A 17,474-nucleotide genomic window follows, 5' to 3' on the forward strand; every position below is an offset into this window, starting at 1 on the left:
GCATTTTGCGATGAAGAGAAACAAACAGGTCAATATCTGTTTCCTATAAATCGAGCAACGATAAGAGCAGCTGCGATCATAGGTGGGGCTTATTTTATTTCAATTGATTACGTATTAAAATTACTTACTGAACTAATACAAATAATACAAAATTTTATGTAACTTATATAGGCAGGTCAGAGCGCCTAACAAATAAAATCAGAAGAGAGGGAGGCTGTGCAGGAGACGAAACGCTAGAATCACCAGGGAAAAACATACCAAGAGAACATTTAATTCTTGTAGATGATATGAACCGATGTATTTTAAGAAGAAAGATACAAGAATTTTATACTGTGTAGAATGAAGTTCCGACATTGAAGAAATTACTGAAGATTGCGAGAGACAATATTTTTCAAGCTTGGAGAGAAACGCTGCGGAAAGTGATTTGAGACATGGGATTTAGGTTTAAAAAATGTAGAAATGCAAGATGTGTTTTGATTTAAAGAAATGATATTGTAGCATGGAGGACCAGTTATTTATTATACCGTTTGACGGAAGTTTGGCAACATCCCTATTCCGCAAGGTTCGTGGCTTGCTGTTTAATGTGGTGGGAGGAAAGCGGGTGGAATGGAGTGAGTACAGGCGTTAACTTTTTCAAGAATAATGACAGCGCTGAAGGGGCACAGATCCGATGGTCCGATAATACTAACAAGACGGGCATCTTACAGTATTTCGCACGATATAATAGAGAGACCTCTTGCATGTGGCGCTCCTAACGGCTCGACCTCTCAAATCAGGCGGAAATTCAAACTCTTCATTTAAGTTATGGTACTGGATGAGGAAATTAGAGTTCGAAAGGAGCATATTTTGTCCAGTATTTAGTTTAAATGTAAGAGGAAAATCATTTTGAAGGCAAAAGTTACACAATTCTTCTTCACTTTATTGATTCTAATGCATAACATTAATCATGCATAACTTGTTTAGCTTTCCGATTCTTTGATGCACTTTTTTGTGTTCTTTCTTCCTTTTCCATTTTCAGTGACTTTTGATTTAGTACATTGACACATTTGTCAGTAAAACATTCAACAAGAAATAACATTTACACATGTACGAATTTGGATGCACTGTTTCAACTTCCCTTTTATATTGTTCTTATTGCTCTCTAAAAACTCAAGTAACTGTGAAACTTGAAATTGCAATGTACCTACATTGTAACACCATTTCTGTTTGGGAAGCACATATTTCCAGTACGGTACTCTTTATAGAAAATTTGAGTGTTGTGACCTTGCTGCATTTCACCCTATTTGCCAACGCATTACGGCATAAGCGAGAAAATAACAAAATGTTAACTTTTCATTTGTATTTTACTACAAGGAAGATCTAAATTAGCAGAAAAAAGTTAACTAAATGAACCAATTACAGAGTTACATGGAAACTGTAGGGCTAAATATAAATGTTATATTTCATTGTTATAATTATTATTTAAAATCGTTACAAAAGCGGCAAGATACTTACTCTGGCTTGTTCTTCAGAAATCGAAAGAAAGATCGGAAATCCTTTTGTATTTCCTGATCACTGCAATCGTATACTTCATAATACTCTCCAGGGATACTTCGCATCTTCTTTGTACACACTACAATACTACACTACCACAAACAATATGAATACATTGAAATTAATTACATAGTAGCTGAATCTTAATGACATATGCAGAGAACACAGTTGACTCTCCGCAAGGTCAAGCCGCTAGAGGCTCTGTTGTACATGTCGCTCAATATTTCACAAAGATGTCCGTCTTGTTAGTTAAAGTCTTTCCTTTCACTGATCGTGAAAAATTTATAGAGCTTTCTTTTTTTTTCCCTTCTTTTTTTTTTTTTTTTTTTTTTTTTTTTTTTTTTTTTTTTTTTTTTTTTTTTTTTTTGGAAATGAGCAGTGGGTGATTAAATACCAGGTCCTGTACTTAGGACCCTAGCCTTATAAAGAATCTGAAGGGTGGCATATGGTTAGTTGGATAATGATTATTGTTGCTTAACTAATGTTTACTAGCAGCAGACGTCAGATGGACAGTGTTGGTTTCATATTAAAGTGTAAGGAATGTGTTTGAGAAAATCATCAGGGAGGGAAATTGCTATTGAGCTAGATGATTTGAGTATTCAACAATGGATTGGGATGAGTAAGTAGTAAGGATAGGAAATTTTGACGGATCAGCTTGATATATTCTGTGAATTTCATTATACCTAGTATTTCGAATAGTAGGGTGTTGCGAATGCAATAATCTGCTCCTGTTATGGTTCTGCAGATTGCCCTCTGAAGTCCATATAGGTGACGCGGATGTGCTTGGGACCATATGTCGCAACAGTACATCATGTTTGAACGGAGTAGTGTAGTATACAGTAGAGTCTTGATCTCGAGTGAAGTGGAGGTTTTGAACACCGGGTAAAGCTCCATGAATCTCTGGAAGGTACTGTCGCGGACGGATGTGATGTGTTGTCGGTATGTAAGTCGTTTGTCCAAAAATACTCCAAGGTACTTCGTTATTGTGACAAATAGTATATCTTGTTCTTGAATGGAAAGAGAGTCAATTCGATGTGGAAAGCGTTTAGTAAAGACTACAGCATGAGATTTTCTTCCATTTATTTTGAGGCGCCACTTTGTTGACCATTGAGTGATAGAATCTAGAGCTTCCTGTAGTTGGAGACATCCAAAGTGAAGGTTGACATGCTGTGAGTAGATGACAGTGTCATCTGCGTATAGCCCTTGCTGACACTTGGGATGTGTAGGTATATCTTGAATTAAATAGGGAGGGACTTAAAACTGCATCCTGAGGCACTCCTGCTTTGGTGGGGTGAAGATTTGAAATAAGTGGTCCATCCCGTACTAGAAAGGTTCTGTTATGTAGATAACTGTGAATTAATTTAAGGCAGGGGGACGGGATATGTATGCTATCGAGTTTGTATAACAAACCGTCGTACCATACAGTATCAAAGGCTTGTTCTATGACAAGAAATGCTGCTATTGTGTGCTGTTTACGCTGGAAACCATTTTGGATATGTGAAGTGAGTCTGTGAATTGCTTCTCTGGTACTATGATGAGGCTTAAATCCGAATTGTGCATGATGGAGATAGTGAGGGTTGTTTAAGTATCTTTGAATTCGTGCTAGTATCAGTCGTTCATAAATTTTTCCAAGAAAATCCAAAAGACTAATCGGTCTATAATTTGTTGATACAGTCGGATCTTTTCCTGGTTTCGATATGGCTATTATGTGCGCCAGTTTTCATGCTGGAGGGAAATAGTTGTGTTGTAGACAGGAGTTGTATATTTTTGTTAGATGAGTAATGTCCCGTTTAGGTAAATGCTTTAACATATCTGAAGAGATTCTGTCTGGACCTGATGTCTTGTTTAGATGTAGTATATTGATAGCAGTTTTGATTTCTTGAGGATGAGCATATGGAATAGTATTCCTTGTAGGTCGAAGAATTTGGCAAGTAGGTTGGGTTTCTGTTAGGGATCATAGATGAAAGTATTTGTAGAATCCTGGATGTGGGTTTTTGTTGAAGGTGTGATTTTACCTAATATACGTTTCGTGAAGGACCAGAAGTGTCTGGACGTTGGTTGTAACTGTTGTACAGTGTCTTCAAAATGTTTTTTTTTTTGTACATTTGGAATTTCCTACGTAGTCCTCGTTGGTAACTGTAAAATGCAGTTTTTGCTTGCGGATCTCCATACTGTTGCCATCGTTTCCGAGCTTTTGTTTTGGCCTTTAATAAAAGTTCTAATTCTTGATTTGGGATGTAATTTGTTCTTACTGGAGTTGATGTTGATGAGACTTCTAAAAATGTATTTGTTATAGTTGTAGAGAACATATTTATTGCCATATATATGTCGTCAGGTGTTAATTTTGGGATATTTCCTTCTAGTGCGTTATGTAGCCGTTTTGTGTATTCATTCCAGTTAGTGACTCATGTTGCTTGTTTGTGAGGTGAGTGCAGCAGTAGAGGTACCATGAAAGTAAGTAAAACCGGAATATGATCAGAATCTAGGGCACTGATACAGAATTGTTCAAGTGGTATGTGTTTTGTTTTGTGGAGACAAATATCTAGCACGTCAGGTTCTTGGGCTGCAATCTATGGATATCTTGTAGGTTGTCATGGTCCATTGATGGCGTAGTGGAATTGTGTGGAATGTTCTAGTAGAAATTCTCCTTTTTGTGTAGTAATCCTGGAGTTCCAGTCTCGATGTTTCGCATTTAGATCACCGCAGATTATAAAATGTTGATGGTGAGTTATCAGTGATTTAATGTCGTTTTCATTTATGTTGGCATAGGGCGGGTAGTATACGGAAGCAATCAGTTTCAGTGTTATTGAGTACTATGAACACACCAGTGGCCTCAGGTGTTTGAAATATGGGCAGCGTCGCTACTCTGTACGGAATTGTGCGCTTGATAAGGATGGCAGTACTACCACCTGGACATTGATCTCTGTCTGTTCGTATGATATTGTAGTTTCTGATTCGGAGCTTTGTTGAGGGTTTGAGATGAGATTCTGTAATACAGGCTAAGTCCACGCTGTAATTGTGGAGTAGTGTTTGCAGTTCGAATGTCTGGCGAATTATGCCGTTGGAATTAAAATTTAAGACTTTGAGGTTACGACGTAATACTGATGATCTAGGGATGTTCATTTGTTTTGGTAATTAGATTTGTTATACCTTCTATGAACGTTATTAGTTTAGACAGAGGATCGGAGGTTGCCTGTATTTTATGAAGAGTGGATCGGATGATTCGAAGGCAATTAAAAATATTAAAGGAACGAAGCAGGTGTAGGATGTCTTTAAAAAATTCAGCAGGAGAGTCGGGAGGAAGAGTGGTGTTTGTAGAATGACGAAACGTTGTTTCAAAAGCCTGCGGCTGCGCTGGTTGCGAAAGCTGTGGAAAATCAGAGGAAGTCCAGGCCGGTTGTTGAGTTCGATTTTCAAGACAAAACTTTTGAGTGTTGCGTAATTTTTCTAGCAAAGCATTTTTTTCGTTCTAATTGGACTGGACATTGTCCCTAACTAGCTGTGTGTGCACCTTTACAATTTGCACATATGGGTGTGTGAGGTCCCTTAATAGGCCAATCGGAGAATAAATGCTCTTGACTGAATTTAACGCAGCGAAGTTGTAAGTTGCATCGACGAGAGGTATGTCCAAATCCTTGACATTTGTGACATTGAATTATATGAGGACTTGTTCTGTAGCTTTCGATTTTAAAGGTGTGATTGTTAATGTCCCGTAATTGATAAATTGTTCTCGAGTGTTCAGTTTTGGGTAGTGTAACAACCCATATTGGTATAGGTCATCTCATGGGTGCACCTTCGGTGTCATTGCGAGGTACTGTCATCTGTCGGACATGTTCTACTTTGAAGTTGAGAAGTTCGAGTTCAGTTTTTATTACGTCTGATTCGATGAAAGTTAGAAGTCCCTTCAGTACAATTTGTAAAATTTGGTTTCTCTTACGATGAAAGAGTAATGGAACGGAGAAAAATTCTCTCCGGCGCCGGGATTTGAACCCGGGTTTTCAGCTCTAAGTGCTGATGCTTTATCTACTAAGCCACATCGGATACCACCCCGGCGTCGGACAGAATCGTCTCAGTTTTAAGTTCCAAATCTTGGGTTCCCTCTAGTGGCCGCCCTCTGCACTACGTCATAGATGTCTATGAACGGAGGACTGAAGTCCACACATGTGCTGAGGTGCACTCGTTATGAGTGAGTAATTGGCCGGGATCCGACGGAATAAGCGCCGTCTTAAATCACAAATGATTTACGCATATCATATATATTATTTAATGTACTGAAGTACATATGATATTTACATGCAGATATTCTGCGTCATCATACGATGAAAGAGTAATGAAACGGAGAAAAGTTCTCTCCGGCGCCGGGTTTCCCTTGGTTCATGTGAGTGGAATTTAAGGTTTTCAGCCTGGAAAATGTTGTATAGTATATCATAGTCCTTATGATAAGCAGTGTGGTATTTGGTCCCTTCAGAAGAGTAGCCGATTTTCATTGGTTGAGTGAGGAGTGATTGCGGCTTTTCATTGTTAGCGAATGAAATGTCTGGTGGAATGTTTGTAACTACGATTGGTGGCATTCTTGCTTGTTTGAGATGAGTAGTGGGATTGTTTGTATTTTGGTTGGTATTAGTTGTATGCTGTAGGTTTTCATCATTAGGTGAAGTTACGTCAGTGTCCATATGAGACGCAAGAGGTTCAAAGCTGTTCTCTAGGTTAATGTCTGGGTGAATAATTGACTCTTGCGAAGTGTCAGGATTGTATCTGAATTTGCAATAATTTGTTATTGAGTGGGAATTAATTTTGCTGTTTTTCGTTGACTGTTCAGAGTTGTTTTTTCCTTCTGTCAGTGTTGTTTCTACTGATGTTTCGGAATATTGTTGAGTTAAATGAAGTTTTTTCGAATCCATTTTGTTTTTTGTTGACGTTCGCGAGAAGTTTCTGAGACTAGATGATTGTATCGTGAAGATGGTTTCATTACCTGAAACATGCGGTATTAATTGCAAATCGTCGTCCTCTGGAGACGACATCGTAGTATTGGATGTTGATGTTGGAAGCAGTTGTGGCCGGTTTAAATCTTGTGATGAACACTAAATCTTCTTTCTGTGAAGAAAAGTAGAGCGGAAGCGGGCAGTCCCGCCGAAACAGAAGTCCGGAATAAAGTAAACAAAACGTAGGTAGAATCACTTATAATGTTGCACAGTCATGATAAAATTAGTATAATGAAACAATATACTCTGATAATAATTGAAGAACACAAGGAAACACTCAATAACACGAACTATATACTTGAGAGGCACAGTAGCGATGTGTATGAAACACTCGTCTAAGTACAGTACGTCCACTCAGGAAGGCAGTACGTGCTCGAATCAGTTTTCTCTAGCACGCATCTTCTAATACAGTGGTATTCAATCTATGGTTGTCTTGATTACGTATGTTAAAATGGTAACATAAGTATTTATTTTATTATACTTGCTGATCATTATTGCATTATATTATAGTTTCTTTTGCAATATCAATTTTTGTTTTTCTTTGCTTGAATAACATTTTGCGTAAATCATTAGTATTATTATTATTGCATCAATAACTATTGTATTATAATAATATTAATGATAATAACAATAATAATAATAATAATAATAATAATAATAATAATAATAATAATAATAATAATAATAATAATAATAATAATAATGTCTGAAAATAGAAGACACCGGTAGATCACTTTTACAATTAAAACGAATTAGAGGGAACGAAATCTGAAGGAAAAACACGAAACTGAGAACAATCAACTTTCCAAAGTAAATCAACCAGATGAAGAATGTTGAATGAAAGCAAAATTTTTAATTTAACAAATCCAAACTTACGAGAAACAAAATTGTAAATTCCATTAAATCAAATTGAAAATCTGCATACCTACTATTATTTGACAAGTCATTAATAAATCTCAAATAAGACTGTAATATTATTGGCATGTTTGTAATCTTCGTACTCGATGAGTAATGCAAAATTAATCAAAGAATTTTTACGATAGTAGTAATGGAACTATTCATCATTGCGAGGTGAACCTAGCGGCAGAAATTGTAATAACGCTCCGAGACCCACTCTTTATCATCCTAAGCGCCAGCTTTTATAATCTCGTACGCAACGCTCGTAACACACTCTATTAACTGTTCAGTCGCCATTCCCAAAATGAATGCGAGACGCGGGAAAACGCTGGTTGCAGCGAACTGCGAGTAGAACGCTGCAGTCCCGCCACCTAGGCGGGATTGTGTCGCTGCGGTGTGAGTGAATCCCTATCCCGCTGTACTCTATAATTCGCATCGGTTTCGCATTCGCTGACGCTCTCGCGTCCCGCGTTGGTGTGAGCAGACCTTTATGAAGACAATGAGCGTTAATAACAATAGGCATCTTAGTCCTATGTGCTTTCCGCCTTTACTCCGAAGGAAGATTCCATGGTACTTACTTCTGTCGGAGGCTGAGTAGGTCCCAGAGTCATAGTGCAACCGAAAGGACTTGGTCAATTATTGGAAATATTCACGATCCAATCGGGAATCGAAACAGCGACCTTTGGTTTTTGTAGAATAGCACCTCAATCATTACACTATTTCGTGCCTATGTCATTCATCCATATAGGTGTAGGCTAAATAGGGAAACTATTTTTCTTGATCTCTCCATATTGTATACAATTGAAGAGTCCATTGCAAAAAGGGGGACTGTCGTAAATTTGTGAAAAATGAGATCAAGGTTCAGTACTATAGATGAAAAAGAGTAGAATACAATACACTTTGTTGCACTGCAAGAAAGAAGATAGTTCCAGATGTACATCGTGTTGACGAATTGGTTTACAACACAAAAAGGGGGAATGTCAGAGCGAAACAGTATAAAACAGGAGAATGTCATGTATTTACATTGGCATCTATATGAAAAGACTAAGAACTCGTTTGTTTACGAGAATTATTTGTTCATAGTTATGCGTAGACATTTTCTGCTGTATTATGTATTATTATTTTTTACTTACTTTCACTTTTACTAGCTTTCCACTTTACGGCAGTTCGCTCTTTGATTCCTGCTTTCAAGAGCTTCTTATTCTCCCACTGTCCCTCTTCCATCCCTCTCTTCACCATGAAAGTGTGTATTCCTTCATATCATGTCTTTCTAGCTCTTCCACGCTTTCTTCTGCCTGGCACAGTCCAATTGAGGATACATTTAGGCCACCGTTCCTCCGACATCCGTTGTACATGTCCATACCACTGTAAAGACCTATTTTCTATTCTGTCCATAACAGTTTCATCTACATCAATTTCTTCCCTAATATATGTGTTTCTTACATTTTCTAGTCTGGATATCCTCATACTTCTTCGCAATTCATCCATTTCTGTCGCCAACACCCTTTTCTGCATTTTTTCATAAACAGTGTTGGTGACATCCGCATCCCTGTCTTAGTCCTTTTGTTGTAATGAATTCTGATGATAACCGATTTCCGACTTTAACACATGGCTTACATTCGTACATTCTTTTAATAAAAGTAATGAGAGCTTTAGGGATTCCAAATTGCTCCATTGACACTCAAAATCTGTTGATAGGTATAGAATTATAGGCCTTTTCAAGATCGATAAATACCATATGTACTTCCTTTCCATTGACCACCATTTTTTCAATAATTTGTCTGATCACAAATATATTGTGCAATCATGATTTACCGGTTGTAAAGCCTGCCTGATCTTCTGATGTTTTATGTCCCATTATTTCCTCCAATCCAATTTTAATAATGGTACTTAAAATCCTACTAATTTTTGCCATGACACTAATGCCTCTATAATTTGCTGTTATTTTTTAAGTTTGAAAATTATGTCTAAATATGGCATATTCGGAAGACAGTGAAGGTGAGTGCATCAGTCTTAAGAAGATAAACACTGGTACAAGGGAACATGAAGTTACAAGTAGTGATTTAATGAAGACTTTGAGGTTATCAACATATGAAACTGGACCAGACTGCAAGAGCAAACGTTATCGGTGTTTTGAGGTCATTTCGCAACAAGAAATTAAACGCATTATTAAAGATTTTAATTCTTTAGGATCTCTGGATGAACAAAACGCATATCTATGCGGATTAATAACCGAACATTCGATTCAGTATCGTAGACCACGAAACCCAGAAGAAAATGCTTTATTTCCTGATAAGTTTTATTCATACAGAATGAGAATCGTCAAAGAAGATGGTACCAAAGGAATTTCTGTATGCTATAAGACATTTTACATGGCATTACCAAGAAACGTATTCAGAAAACTGTAAAACTACTGGGACACAATCGACAGATCGACGAGGCCTATATGACCACAATCACTACAGAAAACCAAAAGATGTCGCAGACAATGTGGTCAAACATATCAACTCTTTCAAGGGACGGCAGAGCCATTACAGTAGGAAGAAAAGTGAGAGAGTTTATGTATAGTAAGCGAGTGGATTTAGCCTATTTGGGAAATCTCAGACCTCGAGTGACATTTATTAGAACTATTTCGTGAATAAAATAAAAACGTAAATAATATATCCCTAAAATTCGCTCACAAAATATTAATAATTATATATTTATGAATAATTAACCTATTCAGACATTGTGAAGTCTAAATAGGTGAATAACGACTACTGCAATAAATAAATTGAATGTTATTCAGTAATGCCAATTGAGAGAAGAAAAATACAGGTTTAAAAACGACGGGTACTCGGGAAAAACGATCAAGGTCCATCAAAAATTGAAATTGAGTTAATAATGCCATCTTATAGTGGAAAGGGAGTACTATCATTTGGTCTAGCTAGTTTTCTGTCAAATTGATTATGATCCTCGAAAATGAGCGTTAAAATTTTCATGTACTTTTCTTTTTTAATTTAGGCCGACCAGAGGCCGTTAACAAAAGTTATTTTTGTTTTCTGTTTTCGTTTTCACTTGTTTCCTTTGTTTTACTTACACTAATACAAACACAACATCCATGCCCGAGGCGGGACTCGAACCCACAACCCTTCGGACCAAGTGATAGAGTCATGCCGTTCCCCTACCGCTTGAGCCATCCGGGCCGGCTTAATATAGGTTTAAAAATTAATGTTAATTACACATACTGCGCGTTCCTCTTGTTATTATAACAGAAATACATTTTCATTATCTGCTGAAATTATAACTTAATTTAAACATCTTATAGTATGTATAATTACAAATAACCTGATTAATACATTAATTATTGTTATGAAGGAGTGCCATTTTCTTTAGATAGAATGGATATGGAATTAGAAGATGAAGATGTAGATGAGGAAGTAGGATTTCGCACTTCATTTAGTACAATGGATTCATGCTCATCGATTTACGTGGAAAAAGTTGGCGACATTGACTAAACAAAGAACGACCATGGGATAAATTGATAGTGATAAATCGAGCTGCAGAAATTATCGTGATGTATGACTGTGATTGGTTGGAATTCAAAATTTTATTACACTTAATTGCCGAAAATAGAATGACGTCATATAAACGAAATAGTCTTCCAGATACATTAAATATATTAATAAAACTAGCCGCACCCGTGCGCTCCGCTGCACCCGTTAGAAATAAATATAAAGTAATTATATAATTAAAATAGGACATTTGATCCAGGGAGCATTCGTGTTTGATAGAAGGATAAATCGTTTAATACGTTACTTAATTTAAATTGTATTTTAATAATTAAAATGCGATCATTTTGGTCCAGAGACACTCATTTGGTGCAATGACAATTCCTTTAACATGTTTCTTAATTTTTACTACATGCAACCATAGTTTAATGAAGATTGACATCATTTAGATTTAATGCCTATACTTTATTTTACTTGTTATAGGTTTCCATTGAATTATGGTAGTAACTTAATTTTAACCCTTGTTTTCTACGTATTCAGTAAATGGCGCTTGGCCCACTATGGTTCTGAACCCTTCAAATAACTTAAATTATATAATATAATATAATATAATATAATATAATATAATATAATATAATATAATATAATATAATATAATATAATATAATATAATATAATATAATATTATATTATATTATATTATATCATATTATATTATATTATATTATATTATATTATATTATATTATATTATATTATATTATATTATATTATATCAGAAGTTACTGTAATAACATTATAGCATTATGTCCACCTAGAGAAACTACACTTTCCAATGGTGAAATAATAATTAATTATACAAATCGGTTAATTTAGCTTCCGATATTACTTCATACAAACACAGAAACATTCTCTGTAGGCTATCTTTCAGAGCTTTCGATTGTTGTTGTCCAAGGCCCCTTATAGACAAAGTCATTTGTTTTTTAATTCATTATACGGCCTTAGATGACAGTTATTTTAATTTTAAAACTCATTTATCTCATTAAATATCAGTCCTATCAAAATTTTTCGAGGAATAATACTTATCGAAAATTATTTTTAAAGAAACGTTTGTTATGTAATATTTTTCACAAAAATCAATAATAAGCGAGATATTTCGATTTATTTAATTCAGGCCCCCTTACAACCTCCCTTTTAAATAATGTATTTTGAATGCCATATAGCCTAAAATCTAAGTTACAACGAACTTAATTTATATTCCAATTTTCATCGAAATCCGTTCAGCCATTATCGCGTGCAAAGGTAACAAACATACAGACAGACAGACAGACAGACATACAAACAAAAATTTCAAAAAAGCGATTTTCGGTTTCAGGGTGGTTAATTATATATCTTAGGACCAATTATTTTTGGAAAATCGAAAATTACCAGAAAAATTTCGGCCACTGATTTATTATTAGTATAGATGTATTAAATGTACGAAGAAGAAAAACCGCCACCTGTTTCATATGAATATTACACGAAGATATTCAATACGAGATTTAATATCGCATTTGGCTATCTATGCTTCGATATATGCAGTGCATGTGATAAGTACCAGGCTAATGCAAAGGTGCTTCAACAAAAGTTATCCGATTCTTCCTTATCAGGAGATGAAAAACACAACATTGAGAATCAGATAAAGACAGCACAAGTGGAAAATGAAGTTCATAAACATAAAGCCGAAGTATTTTATAACAGAAAACCAAAAGCAAGGAAGAACAGCATGAAGAGTGGCATGCACGAAGCTATTACTTTTGATTTTCAGAAAAAAAACTTATGATGCCTAACTTTACAATGAACGATGTATAATATAGACAACTATCATTCTATTCCTTCAACATCCGGGATATTTACTATTCTACTGATATCAAGAAACAGTAGGAAAAAAAGTTTTGATGAAGTGACCTCATTCCTTCATCGTCCAATTTTTAATATTTTATAACCCAAAGTGAAGAATCTTGAGGTGCTTTGTGATGCATGCGCCGGTCAAAACAAAAGCATTGTGTTTTCCGGTTTTCCCATAATGTGGTGTATGCTACTCGGAGACTGGTTTGCATTAAAGTAACATTTCCCGTTCGCGGATATTCTTATTTAGAATGCGACCGAAATATGGCTCTCATAAACCAGAAATATCCAACAGAATTACCAGAACATTGGATAGAAGTACTTGAGAGTGCTCGCATGAAGCCATCTGCTTACCATATTGTTTAACTTATGTTGACCAAGCTATGCTGAGTAACTGGACACTGTACTTGGCACCCTTGTTTAAGAAGACCTGCTCGATTGCGACAAGACCTATCACTGAAATTGTTGCTTCGATTAATCACCCCCATCTATGATACCAATAACAGATCCTCTTATTTCAGATGTGTTACCAATTTTATGGGATAAATTCAAAGATTTGCAACTCCTCCAGCAGTTTTGTTGTGCAGATGCAGCAGAATATTACAACAAACTCTATCGCAAAAGTCCTTCCATTTGAAATAGCAGAGTAAACAGACCTTTCTAAGATTACTGACATTCCTCCTTTTTGTTATTTATTATTTGCATTAATGGTTGACATTCCTCCTTTTTGTCATTTATTGTTTGCATTTATTGATGAAAAATTATTCTGGTGACAATGATTGATTAGCAAGAGCTACAGTTTACTACATATCATTTCTGTAGTATGTGTTGAGTTGTGTAAAAAAAAGAAATACACGAGTTATATTTGCTGTATGTTCTGTAATATGGTTTCAACGTTTAAATTTCATATCCTGCAAAACGAAATAAATTCGCCATTCCCCCTTTTTGCATTGGACTCTTCAATTTGTTATATTTTTAATTGCTCTCATACTAGCTGGTTTGGTTTCTTTGTATATTATTGTGTATTTTGCCAAACATTTTAAAGTCTAACAGTTCCCATTCGTCTTTTTGCCTTTTCGATCAGTGTCCTACATTCGCACCTAAGATTATAAAGAAACGAAGGCATTGCTAAGACTGTACACAAGTTTAAAAGTGCTTCAGTTCTTGCCTAGTTTTGTAATATTCATTTTACTGTGCAGTCAACTTATGTTTTCAATACAGTGCGTCCTCTATATTTCTACATAATACATTCGTATTGGAGTTCAACGAGTTTCACTGTTGTCTATACGTGCGCTCTTGTGATTCAGCATGTCGGTTTCTATTTGTACATTTCACGCTGCAAGAAAATTTAAAGCTTCAAATATTGTCTTAGGTTTAAAGCCCAAAGTCGTCGTTCATATTTTCTTTCTGACTGCATTTATAATGATTCTTTGATAGGAAACATAAGCTGATTTAATTATTATCAGCTTTCAGCTATTCTGTTGATGGAGTTGTAGCCTTAAAAAAGGACACGCTAACTTTTCTTCAGTCTGACTTCACTTAGTTCACCGTATTAAGATGGATAACTACTTATGTTATGAGTCGAAGTTTCAATTAGTTACATCTTTAGGATCATCAAAATGTACTAGTTCCCATCGTATAAAGGTGGCAATGCCAGGGAATGGAAACAGAGATACAAGAAGAGTCAAAATTCTTTTGACGTAGAATTACGTCTACGTCTTTTTCCTCACTAGGAATGGAAGTGACTTGAGAATTGAGACACGTAAAACTGCAACCCCCCTTCATTGTTCACCACGTAGTATTCACCTTGTCCTCCTAGTTCTCGTATCCACCTTGTTCTAGAAATATGCATGATAGACATAATATATTGACAGATTGGTTCGACAGAACATTTGAATATCTGTGTATTGAGTGTAAGTAAGTTCACGTAAATGTTCTTTCTATTCCCCTCGTTTACTTGTATTATCTTTGTTCTCCCTGTATTTTTCTTTCTCTCCTTGTATTCCCCTTATTCTCCTTCTCATCTTCTTGCCCTTTTTGCATTCCTCTTTTTCTCCTTGTATCCTCCATTTTGTCATTGTATTCCTTTTTTATCCTTTCAGGTCTATTCCCTTGTTCTTCTTCTCGTCCTCTTGGCCTTCTTGTATTCAGTATCTCTCATGTTCTCCTTGTATCCTTCACTTTTTCCTTGCATTTTCCTCTTCCTCCCTGTATTCCCTTATTCTCCGTGTATTGTTCTTGTTCTTCTTGTATCTTCCTTGTTTTTCATGTATTCTCCTTGATCTACTTTTCTTCTCATTCTCTCTCTATTTCACTTTTTCTCCTTGTATTCCCATTGCTAATCTCCTCTTTCATTCCTTCTTGTGCTCCTTTTCTTCACTTGTTATCCATGTAGTCCGCCTTGTTCTCCTTGTCTTTTGCTCGTTCTCTTTGTACATTTCATTCTTCTTTTATTCTCTAATTTCTCTTCACTTCCCTTTGCTTTCTTTACATTTCCCTTGTTCTCATTGTTTTCTTTTTGCTTTCCTTCTTTCTCATCGCCCTCACATTTCTTTCGTTCTTCTTGTAGTCGCCTTGTTCTTCTTGTATTGCCCTTGATACTCTTGTCTTACCCTTATTGTCCTTGCATTTACACTGTTTTCTTTGTTATACTCTTTTTCTCCTTCCTTTCCTCAGGTTCCCTTTTTCTTGCCCTTTCTCTCTTTATCTTCCCTCCTTCGTCTTGTATTTCTCTTGTTCTCTTTGTATTCCCCTTATTCCCATTGTATTCCCCTTGTTATTCTTGTATTCCTTTTATTGTCCTTGTTTCATTTCTCGCATTACCCACACTTAATTTCTGCGTAAAGATACAGTATGCAGCATAGAAAAGCTGTGCCTCTGTAGAATTTTTAGTGTTTGGAATGTTGAATACATATATTTTCGTGAAAATTTGAAAATGAGTTTTTCAGAATTAGTACTTTCGCACTAATAGTGTAAACACGTTCTTCATTCGTGCTTTCTAATAACTTGTTTCATATATGCGGGATACTATAACGTTGTTGAAATATCAGATAACTCTTTTCAATTATGCTGGTAAGAATAAATAATTACAAACTGACCACAGGTACGCACTCTGGAACTGGAATGCAATTCTGAGGAAGCTATGAAAGAGGCTCAGCGGAAGGCAATGCAAGATCTAGTTCGCAGACTGTCCTCAGCCCTGGGCACCGAATACAGTGAAGCCATGTTGTCATCTCCGGATGGCCTTATACATAAAGCATCTGAACTGGTACAGGTTAGTTAGGTTGCAGCAGAGTATCAGTTTTTAGTAATATTACAGTGTAGTATCTTAGAGTAGGCTAATTTCTGATTCAATAGTTTGTGTCTGTCTTTATTTTCGAGCAGTAATGTTAAAAATGCAGGAATTCAAAATGCAAAGCGTTCAGTATAACTTGTTGAGTCCACCGTTATGGAGAAACTGTTAGCACGTCTGACCGTATAACAAGCGGACCCGGGTTCAAATCCTGGTTGGGACAAGTTACCAGGTTGAGTTTTTTTTCTGAGGTTTTCATTATGACGATAGAAAATTCGTCACAGTGATAGCCAACGCCCTGATCTCTTGATATTGTACTTGAGTACTACTATATTATTTAACGACGTCATCTATAGTAGAGATAATCCAACATGCCACAGTGGTAATTTAAAGAGTCTAGCAGGCCAAAAATTATTGCTCGAAAACTAACTGCTCAATTTTCATACAATTTTTTATCTATCTTCAATTATTGATAGTAAGTAAATTTTACACAATGTGAATGAAAACAGGTCTTAATTCAAAAAAAAATAAAACTAGCAATTATTGTAATTTTTTTTTCGATTTCAGTGAGAAAAGAAATTAATATTCATAATGTGACGGGCACCTAAAATTGAAAGAGTAAAACGAGGGAATATTCTTATTTACGATACTCATTCACAAGTCAGATGCATCCCCATAAGAATCTGTATCCTCGCTGCCAGTCTGTTCTTCGGCAGCACCGAGTAATGGAAGCTCGAAGAGTAACTGCAGCACTTCTCTTGAAAACCGCCACGATTTTCCCTCATCAATTTCCCTAAGCGGTAATATAAGTGTCAGAAGACATAAGTAGCTTGTGGAAAAGATCGATATTTGTGTTTTTTCTTGATATTTTTCTTGTGAAGACTTCTCTGAAACGTCTGTTATTATTCTTGGTATTCCACAGATAGCTGACCAATATGTATAATACACTGTCCTATGATCTGCTGAATCCTCTATATTCAATACCCTCTAAAAACCATTTTGGTCATAATTGAATTATGCCCACATATTGCTTTCTAACAATGAAGTCTAATGATTTATATAGTTTGAATTAAAAAAAGCCACTGAATTTAAAGCAAAAGGCTTGTTAAAAGTCACTGTTAGGTTGAAAATTTCCTCTATTTGCCACCACTTACTGTCAAAATCCTTTAATTTGTGAAAGTGGATCTAAGGGATTTTGAATTTATAGGATTCTGCTCTCCATGAACGAAGAGTTTATAAAAGGTTGCAGGCATATACTGTAATACCATCTGTACGTGGGTAAATAAAATTACCTTGTGTCCCTTGCTTACATCGCACCTTGGAAAGAAGACGACTACAAGTGCAAAACCATACTAATGAGATATTTGAAGTTTCATGTGTAATAGGTCCATTT

At 35.8% G+C, this 17,474-nt stretch overlaps 1 protein-coding gene across 1 annotated transcript in view; it reads left to right on the forward strand.

Moving 5' to 3' along the window:
- LOC138706575 (coiled-coil domain-containing protein 170-like) overlaps nucleotides 1-16,072 on the forward strand; it is a 55,301-nt gene extending 39,229 nt beyond the window's left edge. The window contains exon 3 of the mRNA XM_069836479.1: nucleotides 15,893-16,072. Within this exon, the coding sequence (XP_069692580.1) occupies nucleotides 15,893-16,072 (180 nt within the window). The remainder of the gene's footprint in view (nucleotides 1-15,892) is intronic.
- The last annotated feature ends 1,402 nt before the right edge of the window (nucleotides 16,073-17,474 follow it).

This window comes from Periplaneta americana, chromosome 1, assembly GCF_040183065.1.
Source record: "Periplaneta americana isolate PAMFEO1 chromosome 1, P.americana_PAMFEO1_priV1, whole genome shotgun sequence".
Lineage (NCBI taxonomy): Eukaryota > Metazoa > Arthropoda > Insecta > Blattodea > Blattidae > Periplaneta > Periplaneta americana.